At 45.2% G+C, this 27760-nt stretch overlaps 1 protein-coding gene across 5 annotated transcripts in view; it reads left to right on the forward strand.

Annotated features, from left to right (window-relative positions):
- PLXNB1 (plexin B1) overlaps positions 1 to 27760 on the forward strand; it is a 78627-nt gene that overhangs the window by 12666 nt on the left and 38201 nt on the right. The window contains exons 1-3 of one of the 5 annotated variants that reach the window (XM_027882239.1): positions 777 to 814; positions 9021 to 9292; positions 25951 to 27094. In XM_027882239.1, coding sequence (XP_027738040.1) covers positions 25961 to 27094 — 1134 coding nt within the window. In that variant the 5' untranslated portion in view covers positions 777 to 814; positions 9021 to 9292; positions 25951 to 25960. Of the gene's footprint in view, positions 1 to 776; positions 815 to 8938; positions 9293 to 9369; positions 9420 to 25950; positions 27095 to 27760 lie in introns of those variants that run through there. The other 4 variants (XM_027882237.1, XM_027882240.1, XM_027882238.1 and 1 more) reach the window with 4 other exon arrangements.

Below are 27760 nucleotides of genomic sequence, written 5' to 3' on the forward strand. Positions count from 1 at the left end.
AAAAATAGTGGTCTGGTTTTCTGTGTGAGAAGTGGTTGGCCCATAAATGTATTCCAACCCACCTAATAACTCTTTTCTAAAATCTTTCATCAGGTCTTTTCTGCTATACAGTTTAAAAAGAAAAAAAAAATCCCAAGCACCTTCCTTTACCCCTGGAAACAGCAGTCATCTTGTTCTGCTGAGCTGAGTGCTGCTCATACTGATCAGTGCTGTTCCCTTTGTCTTAGTTTATTTTAGAGTTAAGTTATAAGCTGTTTAAGACTGGGCTATTTTTGTTCTGTATTTTTGTAGGATCTTTTACATGAGTCCCCTAAACACTAAAATACATGCTCTTAAAGGCAAAACTACCATCCATATCAGGGCAAGATGGTAATTTCTCTAAAAATGAAGTTTTGTAGGTTTATTCTGATAAAGCATTTTGGCCAGCACATGCCTGCACAGAGGAATGCCTCTAGGTCAGGGCTGGACTCATGGCCATCTTCTGTCTTTGTGCTGGATTGCCCTTTGTCAGCCAGATGCCTTATGATCCCACCTTCTCCCTCCGCCCCTCTTTTGACAGTAGCCGTGGTGCTCAGCAGGGGCTCCCCTGGCGGTGTTTGCTTTAGCTGGGGAGGTGTTTGCCTTCCCTGCAGAATTCCAGTTTCCAGCTGCCGGGGAAACCTGGAGCGCTTGTGTTGATTTATTAGGGCACAGTGTGCCTCAGGAATGCCTCTGCTAAGGAGCTGGGAGTGATGGAGGGGATCCTGCCCGATGCTGCTTGAAACCTTCTTGTTTCTCTTTACAGAAACACTAGACAGGAATTCCCCAAAGCAAGGTAGGAAAAATAGCTCACTCGGCTGACTGCTTTGGAGAGTGTAAAAGTGAGGCTCGGTTAGGTTTCCCTGGCACAGAGTTAAGGAGGTGAACGATAGCTGCAATTTTAAGAGTGCAATTTTTAAGTGAGTTTTTGTGGTAGATGATACTGTGAATTGCCCAACCGGAGGGTTTGTATGCGTTTGGTTTGTGTTAAGAGCTGGCATTCCTGAGCTACTGACTAGGGCTTTTTTCTGGGACTTGGCTTTGGGCCATCTAAATGTTTTGCACTTGAAGGAAGCAAGTTTCAACCTCTTTGGAGTTGCAAATTTCTAAACATTTTCCAGTAGAGATATGGCAATTTGTTTTTTTTAATTACCCTTGTAAACAGCAAAAGTCTATGGACTACAAGTTTAGAAACCACTGACATCAGTCTGTCTCCCCTGTAGTGAGTTCAGTAGAACATCTTCACCTCTCTAATGTGTCTCAGACATCTGACGTGCACCCCTTCTTTTTCTTTCTTGTCTGGCGTGCACACACAAATGTGTTTCTGGACTTTTTCTTGCATTTGAGATCTTGGTGGCTGGTGTCCTGGCTGATCGTCAACACCTAGGAAAATGTTTGGTGTTTGCACAGGACAGGGTGGTCAGCTGGTCACTTCACTTCAAGTATTTGGTAGTTGCAGAGTAGGTTGTGTTTATAGGGCATTGGTGCTGAGAAGGAATTTCCTTTCCTGGCTGAGGTAGAAAGACTGTCCATGTACAGCTTTATTCCTTTGCTTTAGCATTCCTTGAGGTTGTTTCCCTATTTTACAAATGCATCTTTTGAGAAGTGCCAGGAAAATGTCTCTCTCAAATGGAAATGGAAATTTCTGAGCTCACAGGAATGAAAACCTTTGGGTCTGTGCTCACTGAGTGAAAAGAGGATTACCAACCAGCCATTCTCCAGAGTGCAAAGCGGTGGAGCAAAGTCTGCAGAGGTTCTCTGAAAGTTATTGGCTTTCCCAAGGAAGGGTGCTTGTGAATAGAATTGAATGAGGTTGGTTGCGTCCTTCTTGGCTTCCCTGCTGCGAGTACAGAGAGCAGTGAAACTTGGAACTCGGTAGATGCTTGAACAAAATGGGAAATGTGGTTTTTTTGAAGTAAATGTCTTGTGAACAGGTCGAGAGCCAGTGTTCCTGTGTTACTGTAAGAGAATTAATGGGTTTGTGACAGTATTTAGGCCTGAAAAAGCATGGAGGCAATGCTGATTTTTGCAGAACTGTTTGAAGGGTTCAGAAAGGAGGATGGTGGGCTGGAGCAGATGCAGATCACTTATTTTCACTGGGGACTGTTAAACCTGCCAAAGTGTAAACTACATCTTAACAGAAAGACGAGAGGCAAGGCCTGCACATCTCTCCCTCCTAATTACTGCAGCTCAGCTGCTGCTGTCTCTTATGCTTACACATCTGAAAGGTGACGATGACAATGTCTTGAATGGCAAAGCAATAGCAGGAAGGGTCTTTTTTTCCTTTTTTTTTTTTTAGCTGTAGTCTGGAACAAAGAAGGTTTTCAACCAATAGTCAAGAATATCCTTATGAAAAGTCTTTCTCCTAGAAACTGCTCTTTGGGAGACCACCAGAATTTTTGTAGATCTTGATGGCTTGTCTCCTAAGTGACTACAGATAAAGTAGCAGCCAGCTTCATCCTCTTTCCCACACCGACAGCCTTGGGAATGTTCACCACGGCAGTTGGACTTCCATTTCTGCTGTCCCTGCAGCTCTGCACTGGATTGTCTTTGTACACGTTATCTTTTTCAAGAAGTTGGAAAGCTCTTCTCACTGTTCTGGCAAAAATCTCTGGTAACATTTTCACAGGAGTTACTTTGGTTGCCAAACCCCAGGCTTTCCAGATCCTCATCACTCATGGCACACAAAAGATGAGGTAGTTTTTATGACCTCCTCTTAGAGGAACAGGGACTTCAGAGGGGGGAAGGATGGTCCTGTGATTGTGATTGCATTCCAGTGGCATAGAAAGAGTGGAGGCACTGGCAGCTCCCAGTTGGTCTGTGACGGGTTTGGATTTGGTGTTTCTCTGCGAAAATCTGTTGTCGGTCATGGTCTCTGATGGCAGTTGGGCTGGTTAGCTATAAACCTGTTCAATCTCCCCTCACCCATGACCTTACTCTGTTTCACTGTACCCCTGTAAATCTGGTTTAAGAAACAGCTTTGTGGAAGTTTCTTCCTGCCTTCCCACCTGTTCTGTTTAGCTCAGGAGAACCTGCTGCCAGGGCAGCGGGCAAGGCAGGCCCTGATCAGAGATGCTGCATGGGCTGCTGGGGTTCCTCTCGTCGGGGGAACAACACAGCAGAAGAAAGCTGTGCTAAAACCCACAGATTTATTTTTTTTTTTTTAGCTGAGAGGAGAAAGCCAGCTCCCTCAGCCTGTTGACAAGTAGGGAGTAAGAGTTGAAGCGAGGGGATGCCTGTCCATTTGTATAAGCCTGGGAAATGGTGGATTTCTCTCCTGAGGCCTTTGCCTCAGGCGTCTTGCCAAAAGGCATCTAGTCTTTATTCGCTTCAAACACAATACAGTTCCTAAGCCAGAAATGATCAGCTGAAGGCCAAACAGCATGACCCGGTGCCTCGTAAAAATCAATGAATTGAAGAGCTGTGACTTCTGGATGCTTGGGAAATATGAGCAGCACCTGCTGAGCAATGTGAACTTGAGGATGATCACAGGATAATCCACTCAAACTTAACCTGTATTTATGGTAGGAAAATATCCTGGAATCTGTGCTGAAAGAGTTAGAATTTGCCTAAGTGTTTTAGCAAATGCAAGTGATTGCCTTCTTCATAGACCCTGTGTATGGGCTTCCTTTCTTCAGAGCAAAAGGAATTCAAGACAAATTTTACTTTGGAGCTAAAAGGCATATTTTTAGTAAAGGCGGTGTGAGCAGTGTTGGGATGAACTCCAGGTCTTTGGTGTTCCTGAAGAAACACAAACAACTGCAGAGGAGGGTACAGCTCAGATCCTTTTGCCAGCGTGCTTAGCAGGCAGCCCTGTACTAGATCTGGTTCAGTCCTCGACAAGTGACCTCTGTCACTGAACGGGAACATAAAGAGCCTCAGTGAGCTTTGGCTGAACTGGGCTTTTGCCTGTCTGCTCCAGAGGGAGAGTAACCTCAGTGTTCCCTTCCCTCCCTCCCTCAGTGTGTCTGTGAAAATACTAACTTGATTTAGCTGCCAAAAAAAAAAAAAAAAAGACATTTGAAAAGTATACATTGCTCTCCTGTGTCCTGACTTCTGTAAAATATGGATTATGTTGGTTCCTGTATATGGAGCTCAGTAATTTTACAGAAGAGAAAACGGCACCACTACAACTATCCACACAACACTTAATACAGTGAGGTCTTAGTCTGTACTAGGGCTCCAGAGTGCTATTCTGAGCGTTATGAACCCGATTATATTACACATAGAGCTCAGATGGCTCAGAGCCATGCTTGGGATATTAACTGTTTCTACTAAGCTTAGCATTTAGAGATCCCTCTGGCAGAGGAGGGCAATGCTGAATGAGTGAGCATTCCCACAGCAGAATGGTGTGTGTGAGTACAGTTAGGGAGTGTTTTGTATTTCATTTGCACAAGGGGTAACCTGACTTCCAGAGCTTGCTATCTTAGGGATTCTCAATGAAATAATCTTTTCAGTGCACTAGTTTTCTAGCTCCAGGTGTTGTGGAGGAGGCACTTATTGGTGTAGATGTACAGGAGTTCAAGAGAAACCTTATGAAGTGCTGTAAATGTATCATAAGGGGAAAATCCATATGTAGTGTGCCATTTGGCAGAGAATGTGATAAAGTGACATTCAGTGTGGTTACTTGTGATTCTTCTCAGCCCATGCTCCTGAAAGACTGTTTTTAGGCCTTGGTTTAGTTCATGTTGAAAGTAGCTTAAGGATATAGTAAAGATCCTTTCCGTTTCTGTTGAAACAAAAAAAAAGTTTCTTTTCATGCTTCTGTTTTGTGCTGTTCCGGATTTTGTAAAAACAAACACTCTAAAAGCCCAAACATCAACAATAATAAAAGAAACCCTTTGTGGATTGCCTGGGTGACCCAAACAAAGTTGATGAGTTTCTCACTGTTTAAATACACATTGTCTGCCAGGTGGGAATTGTGAAGCTCTTCCTTCCCTCATCACCCCACAAGTGCAGGAAGAGATAAGAGGAACTTATTTCATCCTGCCCTGGCACTGGGTGAATTTGAAACACACTACCAGCAGGCAGGTGTGCTGAATTTGGAGCCTAAATGGCTGCCTCGGGGAGGAAAGGGGGCAGAGAGGATTGTACGGCTGTTAGGGATATGAGGCACTGGGACAGTGCTGTGGGGAGAAGAGGAGTGCTGGAGGTGGCAGCATGTGCTTTGGGAAGGCAACCTCTCATCCCACCTCGAGGTAGTGAGGCTTTGCCTTTGCTGGGCTTGGGGTTAAACCCTTCTCCCAGCAGAACTGCAGTTTGCAGCTCCTTCCTCTGTACTGGGAGAGAGATGTGGCTGTTGAGGCAGGGACTGCCTACTGTGCTGTGACCACCTCCTCTGCAGGAGACAGAACTGAGTGGATGGAGGTATCCCATGTGCCATGCGAATCCATGTGCCACTGTTTAGTTCATGCTTAGGCTGACGGAAAGGGGCTGACTTTGCGTGTTTTATTGATGAATATCCCTTTCCTCAGAAAGCAAACAGCTGACATCTTTACCTTGCAAAGGCTTGGACATCTTTACCTTGCTCTCCAAATCTGGAAGGAAGGCACATGATGACCTTGGTGTTCTTGTGCCTTCTCGGCTGCATTTTTTGTTTCATGTGCCAGTGACCCTGAAATTTGGATGCATTTCCCTATGCTGCTTTGTGTTAAAAGTGAATATTGAACTGTAAGGTGTGGAAGCAGTTTGTATGATGGAACCCATAAAATAAACTTGAGGGGCTGGTGGTGGTGGTTGGAAGAGCTTGGCTGAGACATGGTAATTGGGCTGGATGTACTGAGAGGGAGAAGGGGAGCCAGGAAGGGACTGCAATGGCAATCAGCCCTCCAAATAAATATCACACAAATGGGGCATGAAGGGATAGTCTCCTTCAAAACAGATTCTGTGCCTGAGCCTTCCTCTAGAATTTTCTGCAATTTAGACAAATGACCAACTTCACATTTTTAAGTGGTGTGCGTGCTGAACACTTGCAGGCGTGCGCTTCCATCCAGCTGCTGAGCAGAAATCCTCGTCCTTCAGTCTTGCTGGGAGCTGCTTTGCGCTTTTTTTGTGGCAGCAGCTTTTGCAATAGGAGCCCCTCCACGCCCCCCGCCCCAGGATGGCTTTTTCTGTGAAAGAAGCCAGCGTAGCCAGGCAGACATTATCCCCTCGCCGGAAGGAGGGACCCGGGCTCCCTGGGGAGGAGGGAAGGGGAGCGAGTGATTCATTGCAGCTGGCTGCAGTTTGGCCTCCTCTCTCTTTGCCCTGGGTGCCAGGGAGTGACAGCTTGTGGGCAGTGGGCCAAGCCATGAAAAGAGGAGTGTGTGAGGCCTTTAGCTTTCTCATGCTTTATCAAGCTGCAAAGAATAGCTCGATATTCAGCCAGCGTTGGTGCAGGTCAGGAGAATGGAAATGGGAACTTAACTCCTGACATGCTGGCTCATGGCTGACCGCAGGCGCTGCGCCCAGCGAGGGCGGCTTTGTACTGCGGTGTGCGGGGCAAAAAGGAAACGTGCCTTGATGCCATGGGGAAGATAACTTTTTGTTAAGTGGGCTGCCTCTGGGACTTGCTGGGAATGCAGAAAGATGGAAAGAGTGCTCCTCTTTTCTGTTTTGCTGTCTGTGTGCTGGTGGGGTATGGAAACACTGGAAGATAGGGCTGCAGGAGTGACAGGCGTCCTGGGAAAGCACGAGGGACTGTGGGGGGTGAGTGGCATGTCTGTCCTTCCACTGCTGGTATAACACTGGGAGATATGATGCGTGTCCCTGGCATTGCTGGGAGCAGGATAAGGCCATCCCCGGGGTTGTCACCGAGGTCCTGCCAGGCTCTGGAAGTGAGGGCTGCCTGCCGGCGCACAGGGAGTTAAGCTCCTCATCGCCTGGGGGTGAGCCTACCTCGGGGTGTTGAGCTCCATTCCCACGGCTTTTCCTTTCTGACCAGAGCTGGGGGAGGGATCGCCTGGAACAAGTTAAATGCCTGGAGGCTGGAAAACAGCACCCTGGCCCCTCTGGCCTTGTGTTGGGCTGGGAGGGATCTGTGCTTCACGGCAGGCTGGGCAGGGGCTGCCAGCCAAGGCTGGGGTCTGTCGCTGCTCGGCAGGCTCCGGGTAAGGCGCTGGGTTATTTCTCTCCTTTAGGCAAAGTGAGATGGCTTTGCCGGCAATAGAGTTCCAAATAGGGACCAAAATGAATTAATTCTCAGTTGGAAGGATGTAGAGTAGAAATGAAGCCCCAGCAGTTCCACTTGCAGATCGTAGCACAGGTTAATGCACGAGTTTTGTGGCTGAGTGAATGAAGTAGCATTGAGTTCCCTACAGGACGTGCAAGTTCCTCAAAGGCATAAGGCAGCAGGATCTTTCCTCCCTGATGCTTCTCTCTTCTCCTCTTGCACCTCTTTAAGCTGTTTGAAGCCCTAAGGAGAGGTAAGAGGGGCAAAAAGAAGATGAAAGTCTGAGGGGCTGGGGAAAGGAATAGTGGGTGCTCAGAGCACAACCTGCAGCTGCTTCCAAACCCAAATCCCACCCTTTCTCCATTAGCAGTGGCTGATCCCAGGGCTGGGAGAGCCAGAGGCCTCTGCCTCATCCCAGTTTGCTGTGGAGCTGAGTGTCTCTGTGTGGAATACTAATCCTGAACAGCACCTATTTCCCAGCAGAGGGAAAAGGAAGCTTGAGTACCTGTTCAGCCCCTAAAAATACTCTCCAAGGGCTAAGGTGTGCAGTCCCTATTTTTAACAGCTTCTAAATTCAAGGCAAGGTGAACTCACATGAAGACCCAGTAGCAGCATAAAAGAGAGATAAACCATGTGCTTGGAGGGCAGTTACACAGTTTGATTCTCCTGGGCTGTGTTTGTGCTGTACAGACCAGGTTAGACCAAAAGCATGGCAAATGTGTAGGTAGAGACCAGATTTTTGTTTGCACATTGGGTGTCTGGCCTTGCTTCTGCCCCTGATCCCCTTTGCACAAGGGTGAAGTACTGTGATCCTGCCACTTGATGTGCTGACTCCTGTGGCAGGAGAGAGGGAAGCAGTATTGCCTGTGCGGCTTTATGTACCTGGGTCAGCACCCAGGTACAGACCCAAGTGATGAAACAACAGTGTGCAAATATTATGCAAACAACAAACTCTTGGCGGATCTTGTTGATTGTTAAGTGCCAAAATCCTAATACAGACTGGTAGGCAGCAGCCCTTGTTTGCTTTTCTGCACTCAGGCATCTGATGGTCACTGAGCTCTGCTGTTGAGTGTTTGCAGCTCTTTGCTCTGTCCATTTACTCACCCAGCTCTGGGAAATGCAGAGCAGGAGCTGGGGTCCCAGGCTGATCTGAGGCCTGTGCGAGGCAGACCTGCAGTGGATGCACAGAGAGAAACTCTCACTGGCTGTGGGGTAGCGTGGGACCCAGGTGCAGCGAAGGCTCCAGCGAGAGCTGGCTCTTCACAGGGACAGGGGGTGTGTTCCCATTGTGCCTGTTCTGGTTTGCTGCTGTCAAACCTCTTCTCATTATTCTCGCCTTGAGCTGTCTCAGGCCCCAAGGCAAAGTGCTACAGAAGGCTCTGTGGGCTTTCCCCTGAGAGTCGTGGGGTCCTTGGAGAGTGGCTGTTCAAGGGAAGCACTGCAGTGGGCTGAATCGAGGCTGTTTCAGGCTGCACAGCTCTGAGCTAATCTCCCAGAGGCAGAGACATTACTCACCAATCAGGAATGTGTCTGTATTTTTCCTAATGAGAACAAAACATTTTATCCCTGTTCATTAGCAGAGAGTTAGCTGTGTACAGTTGCTATGCCAACAGACTCCTCTTCTCCGCAGACAGAGGGGTGTCCTCCATGCCATGGTTAGAAGGGTGAACGAGAAGGCTGGTTCTGGCACAAAAAAGATCCCATTGTTTTCCCAGGGCTGCCTGGACTTTGTGCAGCTGGCCAGGCCTTGCCTTCTCAGGGGGAAGGGAACCACAGCGGGAGTCAAGTGCAACAGAGATTTAATTTATTGGAAAAATAGTCTTTGCATTTCACGCTATGTTGTTTTTTCCAGCTTGAGGCACACTCTTCAATAAGAGAAATGAAGGTGTCTCAACGTTCCCAAGAGCCCAGATGGTAAGCAAAATGCGCCGGGAGCCAGCATTGGGACGCCCATGGACTGCTGCAGCCCCGCGGGCTCCTCCATGTTCCTGATCCTCCCGGTTTGTGTGGACAGTGTCATGCTGGGCAGCCTCTTGATGCTGCTGCGGTACGAACCCACCTGAGGAACTGTGCCACCTGGGGTTAGTTGGACAAGTTCATCAGGCACGTGGTCTTCTGGAAAGAGTGAGTGGCTGTACGTGAGAATGTGCACTGTTCCCTTTGCAAAGGGAATGTTCCCTTTACGCAGGGAAATCCTATGAAGGACGAAGGGCATCTCTTCAACAGAAGCTCTGTTCTGTAGAGTTCTGCTGTAAACAAATGTATTTACTCCAGCCATTACCTGTTTGCCTCTCATTTTTGTTTATCTTGACCTTCCCCTCCTCCAGCTGCACCTCAACTTTCTTGAGGGACTGATTGGGATTTGTAGGTTGCAGTGGTACCAAAGTCAGGCCACTGTACGCCTTTTCCCAGAGTCTTCTTGGCACCTCTGGTGCTGTGCTTGAAATGTAAAAAATAACTTTAAAACTTTGAATTTTCTGCACAAGTGAACGAATTTAACCTGCAGGCAGAAATAACAAAACAAAAACGTGACTTTCTGATGGTGATCTCTAACTAGAAATGGGCCAGTGAGTGTTGCCAAATGTGAAGGCAGACTCCTGGAGCAGGAGTGAAGTTCATCTCTGTCAGTCACCACAGAGCGTGATGAGCTGCTTTGTGCTGGCTGAGCTCTGTGGTGTTGACAGCTATAGACCCTTGAAGAAATGTCTCCCTGAAACTGAGTTCTCCTTTCATGCTGCTTCCTGTTAAACAGGGTAGTTACAACTCCTGTGTCAGTTTGCCTGGTGAAGCACTCTGTAAGTGAATGTGTGGAATTTGAATATGGGAATTTGAATATCAAATGTAGGGTGGTACACCAGAGATCCCAGACTGAATGAGCTGCTGGAGATCTGCAGATCTGCATGAACTTCTGGCTGGGAAGTGAAACCCTGGCACCTGAAAACAAGGAGCTGATTTAGATGAGTCACTGACTTTTGCACTGGAGAGATGAGTATCACTGGGAGAAGAGGAGCCCTTCATCAGAAGGATGTCTGTTTGTTGGACTTGCAGCTATAGCAGCAGGAGGGATCAGCAGAAATAAAAACAGTGAACAAAGCCAGACAGCAACCCCCAGCCCAGCCCTCTCTGCGTGTGCAGCCCATGTGGTTTCAGTTTGGTAGTAGACCTTGACTGAACTCCTAGATGACAAAGAGTAAGTTTTCTTAAAACCTCTTTCAATCTGGAGCATCCAAGAATAAATTCCAAGTACATATAACACTTGTACAAAGATTGGTGAGTCTGGTTTCCTCAGCTTTGCATTGCTCTGGGTGGTTCCAGTAAAACCACTAAATCAGGGCTGTTTGAAATAGGGAATGAGTAAGTACTTGAGATGACTTGAATTCAGGCCAGTCTCTTCTGGATCCATCCTTTCAGGGTACATAAAAAATAAGACTGTAAGGAGGACAGAGGTCTGTATGTTGTATTCTTTGAGATATCGAGATGATTCTGTCCAGATCCTATTGAAAAAGTGCTCCAGCAAAAGTGCACTAGAGGACATGGTTTTTAGTACTTTTAAATGTGAAAGATCATGTCTGGACAAACTAACTTCTGAGAAGTGAGTTACGGTTATTATCTGAGTCGTGCTCTACTTCATTCCTGTGCAGCCGGAGTAGCAGCTCAGTGTTACCTAGGAGAGTGTTACTTGTTCCCTCCTCGCCTCTTCCCTTTCCCTGCCTTTTAAATGGTGCAGGGCTGGCTTTTTGTCCCATTTTCTGTGCACCACCACTTTTAAAGAGCCAAGGTGAACCTACAACTGCTACGCTTGTGTGCAAGGTAAGAATTGTTCAGGAGAACCCTCACCTTTGCAGGGAGGAAGGAACATTGCTCCAGACCAGGATGATGTGATTTGGCTGTAGATGTTTCTTTTTCCTTGCTTTCTGTGCCTGGCAAGCAGTTCTGTGTAGTGTATAGTGTGCTCTCTGCAGACTGGTCAGACCTGGGCCACATGCTTCCTTCACATGTGATGTGAGGCCTCTGCATTGCTACCTCCAGCTCCACTTCCCAATGAGTACTGCAGTGAAAGATCACTCCAAATGGCACTCGAGTCTTGCATCTTGTTGTCTTGGGAGTTCTTTCAGAAATGTCTCCCAATACACGTTCTTTTTCACTAGGTGTACATGCTCCATTTGTTTAATGATTTAACCTTATTACAACAGGATTCTTTTTTTGGTGGTATCTGATCATCTCTCAGTGGAAAAATTATACAGACCTACATGTATACAGACCTACATGTATTGACAGGTAAAGAATCAAAGTTCCAAATCAGTTTCTACGTTTTGCCTCTGAAAGCACCTCAGGTACTTGTAGAACCTTGAGAGAAGGACCAGTTATAGGCTGTTCATGGGATGAGGTGTTCCTTCTAATCCTTAGAGTATGGTTCAAAGCCCTAACTTGTGAAGTGGGTTTATATTTTTAAAAAGCTGTTGGCACTGAGTACTGTAAGTCTGGGTAATACATTTGCCCTCTCTGGTATTCTGTTGGGTTTTAATGGCCTTGCTTTTTCTTTTTTAGTTCCAGTTATACTTCTATATCTCTGCATCTTTGAAAAAATGCTTGTTTGACTCTTAGTAGTGAAACTGGCAACAGACAGAGAAAAGCCAGATATTTCAGCCTGACAGGAAAGTTTAGATTGCTTAGTGAGCTAAGCATGTATAAATAACAAAGTTCTATATCTGATAATCAAGAATGTGGGAAGCAATTAGGATCACTGCATTTGTGAAAGAAAACACTCAGGATTTTGAGGGAGTCCTGATAAAAACAATGCCCAAACCCAAATATTCTCATATGACTCTGCATGAGAACCAGATCTGGTAAGGATATTGTTGTTTCAAGTAGTGTCAGGAAATCACAGAATACTATGCCCATACTGGAGTAAAAAGCTGATGGATTGAAATGCTCATAAGGAACATAGGACAGGCTAAAGTTCTGGCACACAACCTTGCCAGGAGGGCTCCATCCTTCATCAGGGCAGGCTAATTCAAGGATAAGGTAATTTGTATTTTCAAAGAACTAACAAGGAGAGGAGGTTTTTGACAAATGCACTCTATTCTGGAGGAAGAAGTGTGCAGCTGAATGCTGAGCCTTAAAAGTAAACTTGTTTTTGAGCAAACTCAGTTTAAGAAGTCAAGCTGAATATTTTAACAGAGAATTACCTCACTAGCAATTCACTATAGAAGTGGGGAATCCCTGCTATATTTGATTATCGTCACAGTCGCTTCTCCAGCTCTTATGGAAGTTGAGTTTTCTATAGCTTTAGGAAAACCATTGCCACGCTAAGAAAGGTATCTTCAGTTTTTAGAAGTGGAACAGCAGCTGCAGTGACCGGAGATGAGGGTTACCTTCCATACAAAGAACAGAATAAACTGGGATTCTTCCACCTGAAAAGCAATTAGTGACAGTTCCCTTCAAGTCCTGAATGGCATTGAAAGTGTTAGAGGGGGAGCAACCTTTTTTTTTCCTTTTTCATTACAAGTATGAATAGGTGTTGCATGGAGCCAGCAAGAAGTAAGCTTAAAAGCAAATAATGACTTAGTCCTTGATGTGTGCAGTTAACCTGGGAAGCCACAGGATGTTGTGAATGCCAAACATCTGTGTGTATTTGAGGACACGGAGCAGGTCTATAGAAGAAGGAACTATTGAGGGTTAGTAAATGCATGGAAACCACCTCTATCCCAAGAAGACCCTGAGCTGCACAATGTGGAAGCCTGGGAGAGTATTCAGGGAGGTAAAGTGCTACTATGTGCTTACTTCATTCTTATGTTTCAGGGCAGAGCCAGGCAACTTCAACTTGGTTTGTCAGCATGGAGTGGGACATGGGATACGAATAAGACTGGGGAAAAAAGAGACTGGCACAGCTTGTGTTCTAGGTTGGTTCTGTGGTGCCTGTCATGTACAGCATGCACCTCTTGCTTCCTGAAGGCACTGCCTGTGGGCTGTTGGAGTCTGCAGACTGTTGACTTGAGTTTGAAGAGAGGTGGAGAGTGTATTTCTGGAAACTATGCAGGTAGGAAGGGTGGTGTGGAGATGAATATTCTAAGCAGAGAAGCTGACTTTTCCCCCTTTCTCTGTGGCATATGCTGTTCCTGTGGGATAGTACATGTTTTACTGAGATACAGAGACTGTCTTACTGCTGATAGACTGAATCTTACTTGTGTGAATTTCCCCCCCTTTATGGGGTGTTTCTTGCCCTGTAATGGACTGTAACTTAATTTGAGCTAAAATGGGTGATAAGCCGATGCAGTACAGTGCAACCTCTGTTCCAAAGCATTTTTGAACTAAAAATGTCATGGCCTACGTGAGGTTCCTACTCTTCAAAAGTACTCAAAACATTGGTCTTATTTTAGGTCCTGTCTAAACATTTAAAAATAACTTGAAAACAGGGCTCACTTCTATATACTTCACCCCTGAAAGTCTGGGCTTGCACCTGGTTTTAGATGCTTACCCAGATCTGCAGAGGGCACAGTACAGAACAGCTCTTAGTTGTTCCTTTGAACTTTTAATTTCAGAAGGAAGGGTCTCTGTCATTTTGTCCCTAGAGACATGGTCTCTGCTGTTAGGCAGTATCCTGTTGGGTTTTTTGTGGGTTTTTTTAAACTTTCTGTTGACTAGCTTTGCTGCTATAGTCCTTGGGGAGCAGCTATGGAAAGCTGACCAGAACTAGGATGACGTATATTCTTGTAGGAATGCTCTTATGACTGAAAACTGAGTTGATATATTTTGGGAAACTATAGCCCCTTTCCAAGGATACAGAAACTATCTTGTCTGCATCTCATATTCTGTAGTGAAAGTTACTCCATGGGGTGGCTGAGATTGAGTGCTCAGATTAGAGCTGAGTAGTACAGACAGGCCAGAGAAAAGCCAGGTGGAGTCCGTACAGGATTAGGACAAGGGTCACACTGGGGAAGACTGGCATCAGGTGGAGTGGACTAAAGTTCCCTTCCTGTTGATCATCATCGTGATGTGTTGCACCTATTTAGTCTGTTTGATGCAGGAGAAAATTTCTGTCCCAAACCCTGCATCACATCATTGCAGAGTAGCAAGGGACTCACTTGTTACACCATTTACGGAGTATCCTTCCTGTTTTGCTCACAATTTCTCAATTATTGTTTTCATCAGCAGATTTGCTCAAGCAGTGATTCTCTCTCAGCTTGTTCCTGTGTGTGCTGGACCTGTCTGCCATTCTCCAGATAGTCTGTCCAGATTAGATTTAGTTTGAACCCATCTTTAGCCAGTATGATCTTTTCTATTCCTAGCTGATCCGTGATTTTAACTAGTGTATTTCCCACTAAGCCCTGAGAAGATTTAAATTAAAACTTTTTTATGAGGGTAACTTGTGCCAGCGCCACTGTGGCCTCCTGGGTTGACATCAGGTGGCTGATTGTTCAGTTTGGTCCGTGTGTAAGCCTGAAGAGTGCTGTCTGAGCCACGCTTTTGTGGGGTTTGGATTAGTTTTCTATGTGTGGCAGAGTAGAACAGTTTCCTTTCCCAGAGGAAGGCACAGTCCCTGCCATATGTGTGGAGCTTAAAATGACAGAGGAAGGGTGCCTGAAACTGGGACAATCTGCAAACAGAACTGTGCTGACCACAGGCTATGGTTTATCCTTCCAGCACAGATGTGCATATTTTGCCTTTTTTCTTTAACAGACCTCTGCTCTGTCTAGCTGTTCCTTCCAGCAGAAGAGCAGCCACTCAGATGCTATTCCTAACAAACTACTGTAAACCTGGTTTTCCTGTCTCCTGGGCACTTTTTTGCCCAGGGGTGACCCTGGCAAGCAGCATTCTCTTGAAAAGCCAACAGTCAGGCAGTTATACTGGCTGAAATTCCTGCTTGTTGCAGTTTGCATTTCAGACTAGCACTGCAGACCTGTTTAGTGCATCTCTGCAGCCCTGGGGTGAAGGTCTGGGCTTCCCTGGAAGGGGAAGGGATGAGCCAGTCAGTCCTGCCCAGCCAGTGGCTGTCAGACTGTGCAGGTGGGGCGGTAGCACACAGATGGAGAGCAGTCTCAACCAAAAAGTCTTTAAAATTCATGGCTCCCGTGAACAGGTAGCTGGTTCTGAACCTTTGTGCCTTTAGGACAGCACCAAAAAAGCTTTTGCAGCTCTGAACAGGATGAGTAGCTGTAATGGTTTGCGAGAAAATTAGGATCTCCTCAATCCAAGCAAACAGAAACTCATGTTGCAAAGCCACTTGATGGCATTAAAATTTATTTTGTCTTGCTATAAAATTCCTTGTTCTGGATAAGATGTGGCTAGATGTGTGCCCGTTTACAAAGTGACCAGAGAACTCTTGTTCCACATGGTTTATTTCTCCAAGTACCAAATCTTGCAGTGTCTCAGCTTCCTCTGCTACTTCATTTTCCTGTTGCTCATTTTCACTCCTCTATATTGTGGACCCACAGTGATGTGGATGGAGAACGTTGCCTGATGGCCCGTGCACAGCAGTAGCTCTCCCACCCCTGTCTGTATACGGTCTGGTGCTCTGAATTTTATCCCTGAAACAAGAACTTCCAAGTGTGGACAATGTCTGAGATGGAAAGCTGTGATTGCAGGGTGGAAGAATATGCTGCATCAAGGCTAACAGCCTGTGTCTCTTTAACCACGTGCACCTTGAGCGCCCTTCATGGGTGGTTCCCGGGCCACCATTCTGTGTTGGACTATGTTTGAAGGCACTGGATATCCAAGATATCCAGCCTGTGTGGGACAGTCATTGCTCAGAGCTGTTGAGACTGATGTGAAGTTGATCCTGGCTCTCAGGTCTGCACCCAACCACCTCCACTTGGATCATCATCTAGGAGACCTGTGTAACTTAATTGCCAGACTATTGAACCTAGTAGTTCATAGCTGATGACTGAGAACCTTCCAGGCTTAGGCACTAATTCATGGAAGATTAATTGATCAAAGTGTCACTTCTGATACTGCTTTAACATGACTTGAGTAATATGAGATAGAATACACCCCATCTTGGTTTGAAGGCAAACCACAAGCAGATTGTGGTAGTGATGTGGAGTTGTGTTGATTTTGCTGTCTCTCCTGGGTGGGAGGGGATCGGTGCTACTGATGTGGCTGCGTTGCATTAAACATATTTGCATGTTACTGCCTGTATTCACGGCTGTAGCCAGAACTGCTGACAGACTTGGAGTGATAAGGGAAGACTCTGCTGTCAAACTCTGTGTTCCTCCAGAAGATTACTGGGAAGAGCAGAAAAATGAATTTTATTTGAAATGGAGGAAAACTGTAGGGAGAAGAATTCCTTCCTGTCCACCAAGGGCATATTAGTTCTTTACAGAGCTGTTGTGGTGCTAAAATATAAGATTTAAGGGGTGTCAAGGAAATTGCTTTAACAGAACAGAGCACCCTGCACTGTTCAATGTCTGCAGAGTGAAAGGATTTATTCAAATCAGGCTCCAGTGTTTAACATTTCTCATTTGTATCTTGACAACTGGATGGTGGAGCTCGGGATGTGGTCTCTGTGTGTCTGCCTGTGGTCTGTACCACTGCTGGCATGAACTCCTTCAGTGGTTGGTCTCTGTTCTCCCTTTCACTGTGCAATCCTGCAGGGCTGCTGCTGGCAGGGAGACCACGGGGTTTCCTCTGGGGGTGCAGGTGTAGGACTGGTGCCGTTTCACAGGACGTTTGAAGCTCCCCTCCTCTCTTGCTTGGTTACTCCAAGGCCAGACTGGATGCAAAAGAACTTGACTTGGGAGTGTGGCCTTTGCCTCTGGGACGTGAGAGCTTGGTTAGGGGTCACGGTCCTGTCCTCTGGGAAGCATGTGCTGGTTGCAGAGGTCTCTCTCCCTTCTGGAGGGAAATCTGCCAAGGGAAATAGACTCCAAGGCAGAAGTGATTACACTGAGATCGTGTGCTGTCCTGGCTCTTTCTGTACAAAGCAGTTGGGCATTTCTGTTTTACAGAAATCAGCACAGAACAGCTAATGCATAGAGGCATTCTGGCTTTCGTAGCCCGTAGAGCCAAAGCTGGGAACAGGAGGATCCTGGCTGAGGCTGGGGAGAGGTGCCCCTAATGATAGGGAGGGCAGTGTGGTTGGGAAGGTGTGCCTTGTTTGAGGTGGAGGCCGGTAAAATATGAATCACATCTGTTTGAAGTAGTGATGAAATCCCAGATGAAGGTTTTCTGTAATACCTGGCCAAATCGTCTGGTGTGCTCCAGCCCTCCTTTCTCCCTGGTTAGAACGGACGGTCCTGACCTACTTTTAGCAGTGGTGGTTCTGCTGAAGGCTTGGCTGTACCGACAGCACACACGTTATCTGCTGTGTTCAGTCAGCATCTGAGTGAGGAGTTTCCATCACACATTTGGCAGACAGGGAAGAGCTGTTCCTGGAAGAGGGACTGTTGGTGCGTTAAACTCGATTCTGCCACTTCTGTGCACTGTGGCTCCAGCCTTGGCTTTGGTTTCCCATGGTGTGCATCAACTTTTGTGCTGTGCTGTCAGGATTCACTGAGATGGTATCTAAATGTTAATATGAGAGAGACTGCCTTTAGAAATAGCCAGTGAGGTTAGGCTTCCAGCCTCCTAAATATGCGATTAGGCAGGGCTAGAGTTACATTCTTAATATTTAAAAATAAATAAAGTCTATAAATGTACCATAAAATAGATGTTTAAATAGAAATGTCATCCTGGGGCAAATTGCAAAGCTCTGTGTAGCTCAGTATCCTGCCTTTGACAAGATCCAGAAGCAGATGTTTAATGAGGGCTGTAAGAAACAGGGCATGTATAATGTGGTAGCTTTGGTTTGTTTTTTTTCATTCTCCCCCCCATTCCATTTGCCTCCCAGCTTATGGCCATCATCAGTTTAGGGCCCTGCTTGTCCAGGAGTTGTATCTCATCATCTGATTGTGACCATATCTATTCTCCATTAATTTATATAATCCCTCTTCTAACTTGTTTATGTTTCTGGTCTCCATGACATCCTGCAGCAGTGAGGTCTATAATTTAATTATGCATTTTAAGTGTTATTTGAAATATTCTACATCCAGTGACGATATCCTTGAACTGGCTTAGGAAAGTTGTCTGTAACTTTGGTGAGTGCTCTCATTTTTCTGCATTCTAGGACATGGTAGTCGGTTATTCCATGTTTTTCATCTTGACATTGTGTCGTGTTTCAGATCTCTTGACTTTTGAAGTCCTGCTCTGCTAACTCTCTCCTTATATAGAAGCTGATCTGTGCTTTTGGTCATCTTTGTCATCCCTTTTGTCTTTGTCTCCTTTTCAGATGTGAGAATCAGAACTGCCTTCAGCATTCAACAACATAATAGGGATATGTGTTTTCTTTCCTAATTACTCCAAAGGCTGTATTTGCCTTTTTGCTTGATACTAAATACTGAACTGAGCTACCAAGTTTCAAAAGTTTCTCTGAGTGATAACAGCTAATTTGGATCCTGTTGTGTTTGTGTAATTAGAGTATTTTTGATTGGTTTTGATATTTATTGGCATTTAAGATATTCTGTAGTTACTTAAAAGTGCCTGACTTCTGTTACTTTTTGCAGTCTTTTCTGAATTTTATTGCGATGAAGAATTTTTTTAATAATAACACTTGCCACTTCTAGACGTATTGGTCTCCTTAGATCTTATGGGAACATATTGAAAAGTGCAGGTTGCAGAATAAATTTGTGGCAGATCTCACTGATAACCTTCATCTGTCAGGGAAACTCTTTATCTCCTGTCTTTTAACTACTTATTAAATCATGATGGAGACTGTAAGTTTCATTTCACAATAGCTTTTTTTTTTTTTGTTCAGGAACCTTAGTTTTTTAAAAATCAGTTTAGTTCATATTAAACAGATTCAAATCCATCTCTTGGGTCTCAGTTAACCAGAAATGGGAAATCTATTCTTGGGATTTCCTGGATACTGCAGGGGTTTCTCTTTGCTCCAAATTTTAGTCTTGTATTTTGATCAGCAGTTGGGTTCTTGAACTTCTGTGAGCAGATTTGTTTCTACAGGGAGTGATGGACTTAGGTTTATGTAGATTTGCGTAGAAACAGAGAATTTGCTCAGCAGGATGAAGTGGATGGGTAACCTCAGTGAGCTGTGCTTTCCCAGCAGGGTTCTATTACAACTGGATTAAACCTCTCTAGGCTCTCTGGATATGCTCTACCCATTAAAGGCTAGAGAATGGGGATTTTTTTTTTTTTCCAGACCGTTTGTCTGGGAGAATATTTAAGTCACTGATGGTATTGGACCGGATGCAGACTTGACGTGTGATGTGGCAGCCAGAAGAGCAGGAGGTTGTTGGGTGGGTAAATGGAGGGCTAGTGAGTCAAGCTGGGGAAAGTAACATTTGCTCTGTGTGCAGCATTAGAAAGCTGAAGGGATGGCCTGTCCAGGGCAGGTGCTGACAGAAGAGAATGCTCATCCAGGTCAGGTTCCTAAAAAAAAAAAAAAAAAATTCTGACAAACCAGCACGAGCTCAGAGACCTACGAGATAAATTAAGTATTTCTGACTGAAGAAGCTCAGACCACTTAATGTGCCCATCCAAAGGATTACACGTGCTGCAGTCTGTGATTTGGGAATGCTCAAAGCTGGCAGGATGTATAAGGGAAGGATTGCCTTATGCTTGTCTGCCCTTAGACTGCTTCTTAGGCATCTATTATTGTCTGCTGCTGGAGCCAGGGTTTCTGTGTAGGTGGACCTCTGTCAGAGTTAGAATAGCTGTCTTTATCTTCTTGCCCAAGGAGGATTAAGCAGAAGGATTAGTTTTCAAATTCTTCATGCAAAAAAGTGACTAGAAGCTTCTTTGACTTAGAAGATTTTGTGACAAGCAAAGTTAGACAAAATGACAAGGCATTTTACTTGGGGTAAAAAAACCCTCGGGGATAAGCTTGCTGGGTTAAGGTGGCAGTTTCTGTAATTTAGGAGCCCTAAATAAAAAAATCCTGCTGTCACTGGGAGACTTTAGTCAGGAGCTCGTGGGCTAGGACAAGAGATGGTTAGTGGTGTTCTCTGGTTTGATTACGCAGAAAGTTGGAGCAGATCCTAAAGGACTCTAATCCTCAAATATCTAACACTGGCTGAACATTATCCTTTGGTTGTGTTGTGATGCTGAGAAACTAATTTGATTTCCACTTCTAAAAATGCACATACACCACGGTGTGTGAGTTCACATTGTGTTAGTGCTTGAGAGGATGGTAAAGAGAAAAGTCAACCCTTGGTTTACAATAACAGAATATTTATGAAGAAAGCTTCTTTGACAGCAAGCAGCTTGTGGGTGCTTTATATTCCTTGTAAATGTTTGTGTAGTTTGTCTTGGTTTATAAAAAGTTCACTATTTAACAATGTATTAATAATTAACTCTTCATTAACCAGTTGTACTGGAAGCTTAAACTAGTGTTTATAACACATTTTCTTCTGTGCAAGGGTAAAGTTTGGCTGTGCTAGAGCTGTTTAGAGGAAATTACTGTCCACTATCATCAGTTAATTCCAGTATGGCTAAAATTAATAATTAGGTGGCCCAAGAGGGGCTTTCTACAATTTGCACAGAAACTTTATACCGTTTTTCCGAACAACAATGCATGAGCATCACTGAAGTGGCTGCAGTATCACAGAGTTGACAATATTTTGTGCAACATTGGTTTAGTATAACTTCAACCCCCATCCAGATAAGTACCTTGTAGTGGTCAGCAGAAATTATCAAGCGTTTAGAAAACATAATTTTCCCAAGTTTCCCATTATTTATCTAATAATGCCATTAATTCTGCAGTACAGAATTTCTGCCGGCTTTCCTTGCCATTTCAGATTTGATAGTTTATCTTTAAAGATTTCAGGGTTTTTTTTTAAAGTTTTGACATCATCTCTGGTGTTACTCACATCTGGTGTAACAGAGCTCCCTTGTCTGTGCCAGTCATGCTCTGACAGGATGGCTTGGACTTGGGATTCTCCTTGGGGTCAATTTTACTTGGAAAACAGAGGTTTGTGTTCATCTCTGCCGGAGCTGCTCTCTCCAAGTGTTCTTAAACAACAGAGCAGGGAACTGGCCTGGTAGTAGTAAATAAGACTCAAAAAAAAGATTTATTTATTTAAGGGGAATGCCATCTTTCACAGCAGAAAACAGCAAGTCTCTGTTGAGCATATGAAGCTTAGAAGGGAGCTACAATTCAGGGCTTTTGTGCAGAAAACACAGCAGTGGTCGTCTTCCTGCTGCTGGGCCATTTGAATGTGCTGGAGCACAGGGGTCGTGGTGCAGCTGGAAGAATGGTGCTTTTAATTTTTAAATCTTCCAGGGCTCTCACTGCGGGTTGGCTCTGCAAATGATACAGTGGAAATTGCAGGTGGAAATTTCAGGGACCTCCTTTTTTTCGGGGGATAATTCTGCTGGGTTTGGTGTCAAGTATGAAATCTAGACTAGAACTTGGAACGTTAACTGACCTCTCCATGTTTGGGGGATAGAATGGGGTATTAGGCAAATAATCTGTGAGGATTGAAATAATCTTTATGTGTTGATATGCAGCTAAAATGTCCAAGTCAGTTCTGGGTTCATTTCCTTAATAAATATGTAAAGTCTCTGAGAGAGATACCTGAGGTCAGAGAGGTAAAAATAGTGCTACATAAAACACGGTCCTACTTCAAATTCCAGGTAACAAAATAGTGCCATTTCTTCAGTGTTACTGGTTGTTGTTTTGTGGATGTGATAAAAATATTCTGTGGCAGAACTGACTAATCCTCTAGCCCTTCTGTTCTCATCCAGATTAAATAAATGAAACTCAGAAGTATTATTTAGATATTAATATTTTACAGGGAGTTAGAGGCAATGTTCAGAGTATTGTCTGGAGCATTTTCCTATTTAATGGGAATTCATCAAAAAAATGGAATATTTAAAAAGAATCTTTAAGCCTTGGCAACTGCATTCAGAATTAATTAAAGGCTACACACTTTTAGTGCAATCTGTCTGCAACAGCTGTGTTATACACTAGCAATGAGCACAGGAAGCAGAACGGTTCAGTAAATCCATAAAGAGCTCAGTAGTGTAGCTTGTCATGAAACCATCAGATTTAAATGTAGGTTATCCTCCTCCTTCCTGTCCTCCCAGAGAGGTTGTGATGGGCTTAACTGAAAGGCAAGCATAAAAAAAGGCAGTGATGCCCGTGCTTGAGAAACAACTGGGAAAATGGAATCAAAAGACACTGCTGGCTTTTTTTCTCTCAGTTTTCATGTAGGGTGCAAATCCTTCCGGCTGCTGCACGCTCCTGCTCTTTTCTAATGCGTGTTTGCTCACCTAGCAATAAATACAAGTTCATTTGCTAATGGCTCTTTAGCAAAGAGCAACAAAGGGCTCTATATTCAATGTTTATCCATTGTGCAGAGTGATTAGAACTAGCTTGCAGAACATGCTGTACTACCCTTTCGTTTTGTTTTGTTTTTTCTGTTCTCCCAGAGTCATGAGGATTAGATGGCAGTTTCTTACCTGAAATACCTTTGAGGGCTAGCTCTTAACAAAGTGACTTTTAGGGGGATATTGGTGACTGAAAGAAGAGCAGCTACAGGTCAGACCCTTGACCACAGCAAGATCTGCTTTTGATTATAGTTTGCTGGAAGGAAGGGATAGTTGCTTTTCCAATCTCTTTCCTGTACAGGTGCTCCAATAGGTAACATGCTTTCAGTGAAACATTAGGGGTAGGTTTGAAGACAGATTGAAGAGCTTGTAAGATCTGTGTTGCTGGAGTGGTGTCGTGCTGGGTTTTGAGTTCAAGTATTGGTAGCATGTGTGTGTTAGTTCTGCACTGGCAGTTGTCAGTGGTGCTCTGTGGGGGACAGAGCAGAGTTGTGCAGCTTGTAGGCACAACCTCTAGCCAGAAAGCCACTATTTCAGGATTCATAAATCCTGGAGACACATGCCGATTTTACTGTGCGGATGCTGGCAGAAGAAGGTTGCATTAGCTTGAAAGAAGATTACAGATCCCTCAGAGTGGTGTAGTTTAATGACGTCTTGTGATCCTCAGCTGCTTCCAGATCAAAGATTCTCTTCTCCGTGTCAGTGTGGCTCTGTTCACAACATAGTCAAGCTCCTGCTGTTGGATGGCCATCAGCCTATTGTTTTGTTTGCAGGCTTTTTAAGCTTTGAAACTGAGGAGGCTCCAGACAGTTGCACAACAAGCCGTCGTGACATCTGCATGAGGTATAGAGACAGTCGTGTGGTTAAGGAGTCCCTTAAATCAAGTTCTCTCCAATAGTAATGGTGAGGATGCATTAAAAATAGTTCATGTGTTGGAGCTGCTCTGCTGATGTAAACCTGAGGTGATGGAGTCAAGTTAGATCTCCCTCCTTCAGTCTGTGTGTTACTTACCCCTTATCAGGCGCTTCCCAGGTAACATCTCCTGCCTGGCAAGGATTTCTGTCAGGTGCTACAACGTGCTCTCTCGCCACCACAGAAAAGAGACTCCAAGGCTATCTTGAGGCTGTGTGCCAGCCTGGGTGAAGCCGAGTGTGTTCATAGCTCTGAAGTAGAAAGCACTAAGTGTCCATTATCAGGGCAAACAAAAGCCCCAGTGTGCATGTAGCCTAAACACGGCGCTGGTACGGTGTGAATCAGCGGCTGTGTGCTCCGGGGAAAGCTGCCAGCCCAGAGCCGGCATTCCTGCACCCCGGTATATCCTGACAGCACTACCTACTTACCTACAAGAACTGTGTGAAGTGGAGCTTTTCCAGAGCTTCACAAAGCCTATATTTCATAAAGTGTTGTATTTATAATACCTTCCATCCGCTGGATTTCACAAGTAGACTAATCCTCTCAGCTGGTCTTTTGGTGGAGCAAAGATGCCAGTTTTACTGACAAACGAGCTGGAAAGCAGACTTCTGTGCTTTTTTTTTTTTTTTTTTTTTTTTTTTTTTTTTTTTTTTTTTTTTTTTTTTTTTTTTTTTTTTTTTTTTTTTTTTTTTTTTTTTTTTTTTTTTTTTTTTTTTTTTTTTTTTTTTTTTTTTTTGCAATAGCAGGGAAATAGGAGATGGATCTAGAGTGTTATGGCTATCGTTCTCAGCATTACTACTGTGCTTTCTGCTCATTGTGTGCTGGATGTTGCACAGAATGAGTGTGCAGTTTGTGCTGTGAGAAGTTTCTAAGATAAATTGATTAGGTCCTGGAGTAAATGCTGGAGTAGTTTTCTCTTGAAATGCTGCAGATCTTTTCCATCTCTGTGCTTTAAGCACTTCTGGGCTAATAGCACTTAGAGCTTTCCAGGAAGACCCAAGAGGGATGATCCCATAGGAGGGAAGTGATGATAGTTTTCTTAACTTTAACTACAAAATTAACATCGCCCTTGAGGAGCTGAGTTGCCAAAATGAGCACAGCAGATTACAGGCCAGTTCTGGAGGAGATACTGCACTCATCAGCTCTTTGGACCCTCTGACCCAGCTTGGCATCTGTGTGGCTCTTTGCAGCTTTGATACCCTGTCTGTGAGAGGGAGGAAGGAAAGGAAGGAAATAAATTCACAGCTGCATCACCACCTACTTCTCAGTTTAAATGAGGTGGTACTCATAGTAAATTATTGAGTACTTGCAGCTGCTGCCCTTTCTCCATAGGGAAAGCATTAATCTAAATGTTGCAGGTACTTATTACCATATTTCCACCATGCTGTGGGGTTCCCCATGCTGTCCAGAGCAGTTGTCTCCATCCATGGCATGGCTTGGATGGGTCACAGTAGTAGATTTCAAGAGAAGTTGATCTAAATATCCTCTGGAGAGGAGCAGAATAGGTCTAGTGCTTCACTGGGTATATCCAACACCCACCCCATCTGGACTTGCTTGCACTTTGAGGTATGGGACAGGGAAGGAATGGAGCATTGTCCACAGAAGAGGCATGTTCAAATCACCTTTCACAGTACTGGGAGAGGTGCTACGGAGAGATGAGTGCCAGCAAGAGAATTCTACCCCAGAGAGTGCTGAAACAAGGGAGCAGGTCTTCCCCTCACCTGGGCATGCTGTGTAACTTCCCAAGGAAATGGGGGCCCACAGGGACTGGCTTGGCATGGCTGGGAGCAGAGTGGTGGCCCCAGAGGGGAGGCTGGGAGGACTGTGACTGACACTCTGGAGGTCTCATCCTGGCACCCACGTTCTGCTTGGGTGGGTCGTGCTCAGTGGCAGAGATGGCATGGGAAGGTTTCCTCTGTAGCGCTAGTGGAAAAGCCTTAGACCCACAAGAGGCTGTTGATATGCATAAGTGATAACAAAGAGAGGGTTTAATTATGATATCTAGATCAAATACAGAGCAAAGGGCTTATTAGTTTGCTCTGAATTAGATCTCAGCTACGGTTTATTTAAACAATGGTCCTGCCGGTTTTGTTTGTCTTGGACAGCAGCTTGTTTTACTGTGGTGTTGCTCATTAATACTGTGTACAGTGTGCTGGCTCCTATGGAAATGTGGTCCTGTCCTGGAGAACTTCCAGTATAACATCATGGTTAAATTGTGCACGAATCAAGTTAAACAAGGCTTTTTTCTAATATTACAAGAGTAGTGATCAGCTTCAATGTTGCATTACTTGCGCTATTGCAGCTTCTTCTGGGAATACTGTGCCTGTCATCTTGGTGAGGAGATGAGTGAGTTAAGTCTCTGATGCTTCTGCAAGCTGTTGGAGTTTCTGCAAATGTCCTCTGCTAGCTCCTCATGTTTAGCTCTGTTTTCTGTAGTTATTCATGTTCTCTTTGCCCATCTCTCAAGATGAGAGTGCTATTGAATGATTTTGACTGTTAATCTTCACTTTTGGTTCCAAGGAGTTATAACAGCCTTTCCTCTCTTGCAGAGCGTTTACCATGCCTGTGGGAACATTTCTCCTTCCTGTTCTCTGTTTCTTGGGAGCAGCAATTCCACGGGGACTGCAGTATGTCACATTCTCACGCAACACTACAAAATTCCTCCACCTGTCCATGGACTTGGAATCTGGGACCATTTATTTGGGGGCCACCAACTTTCTCTTTCAGCTGACATCTGACCTGCTGATGGAGAACATGGTTCAGACCGGACCAGTTCTGGACAGTAAGGATTGCCTCCCCCCAGTCTCAAAGCTGGAGTGCCCCCAGGCACACCACACTGACAATCACAACAAGCTGCTGCTGGTGAACGCAGAGCAGAAGGAGCTCATCGTGTGTGGCAGCGTGCACCAGGGCATCTGCGAGAAGAGGAGCCTCGCGTCCATTGACCACGTCCTCTTCCGACCGGAGAGCCCTGGTGACACTCAGTATGTTGCTGCCAATGATCCAAATATCACCACTGTGGGACTCATAGCCTACTCCAAGGATGAGGTCCCCTTGCTGTTTGTGGGACGAGGGTACACGAGCCGAGGAGTGGGAGGAGGGATTCCCCCCATCACTACCCGGAATCTCAGGGCCCATGGAGGGGATGTTCAAGCAACAGACTCTCACTCCATTTTCTCCTATGAAGAAACAGCAAAACTGGCTGTGGGCCGGCTCTCCGAGTACAACCACCATTTCATTAAATCCTTCACTTACCGCTCGAGTGTCTATTTCCTCTTCTACCGGCGGGACCTCAAATCTCAGTCACGCGAGTACAAGACCTACATCTCGCGCATCTGCCTGGACGACTCTCATTACTACTCGTATGTGGAGCTACCTCTGCTCTGCCAGAGCAAAGCCAATACCTACAGCCTCCTGCAAGCAGCCTATGTCACCCAGCCAGGAAAAGACCTGGCCCAGGGGCAGCTGGACACCGAGGGAGAAGTGCTGTTTGCTGCCTTCTCTGCCTGGCAGGCGTCTTCTGGGAAACCGAGCGAGGAGTCTGCGCTCTGCGTCTACGCCATGGAGGAGGTGGATCGCCTGACCAACTGGACTAGGGATGTTTGCTACATGAGAGATGGGAAGTCAGAAGAAGGGACAGAAGTGGCATATATTGAATACGATGTCAGTTCCAATTGTGTCCAGTTGCCAGCGGTAAGTGGCTTTTCACCTCTGAGTAGTCTGCAGTGTGTTCTTGTGTTGCTTTGTGTTCCTGAAGTCATCCTGAAGTCATGTTGCAGGTAGATGTTAAAATGTCTTTGGGTTAAAGACCTTAGGGCTCAGTCTGTTTTGCCCCACATGGGCAGGATTCCTTGCAGAGGGACTGTGTGTGGCAGTGGGAAGAGCATCTGGTGTGAGCTGGCCCTGAGGCCTGTCTCATGGCAGTAGCAGACAGGAACACTGAAGCTGCAGTTCAGGTTGTGCTTTATCTGTGTCATCTCCTGGTCTGCACTTGAACGGAGAGGAGTAAGTGTACCTGTGTGTTGGGAAGGGGATTTAAGGGCTGTGCTGGATTACAGTGAGGTGCATCTCACAACAGCTGCCTACAAGGGCACCCAGGAACGAAAACCAACATAAGCAAAACCAAGCATCAGCACAGAGACATTCAAAGCCCACCTGGACATGTGTCACCTGCTCTAGGTGACCCTGCCTTGGCAGAGGGTTGGACTCTGGATGATCTCCAAAGGTCCTTTCCAACCCTAACAGTTCTGTGATTCTGTGAAAATCCTGATTTCCTATAGACTACTTTAGTTCTGCAGAATATTTAGCCCAAGGATGACCTTTTCCTGAGCTGTATCTTCTTTGTCTCCAGAGCTGTAG

Source organism: Empidonax traillii, unplaced genomic scaffold (assembly GCF_003031625.1).
Source record: "Empidonax traillii isolate 1590-97213 ecotype Southwest subspecies unplaced genomic scaffold, ASM303162v1 scaffold104:size2570737, whole genome shotgun sequence".
Classification (NCBI taxonomy): domain Eukaryota; kingdom Metazoa; phylum Chordata; class Aves; order Passeriformes; family Tyrannidae; genus Empidonax; species Empidonax traillii.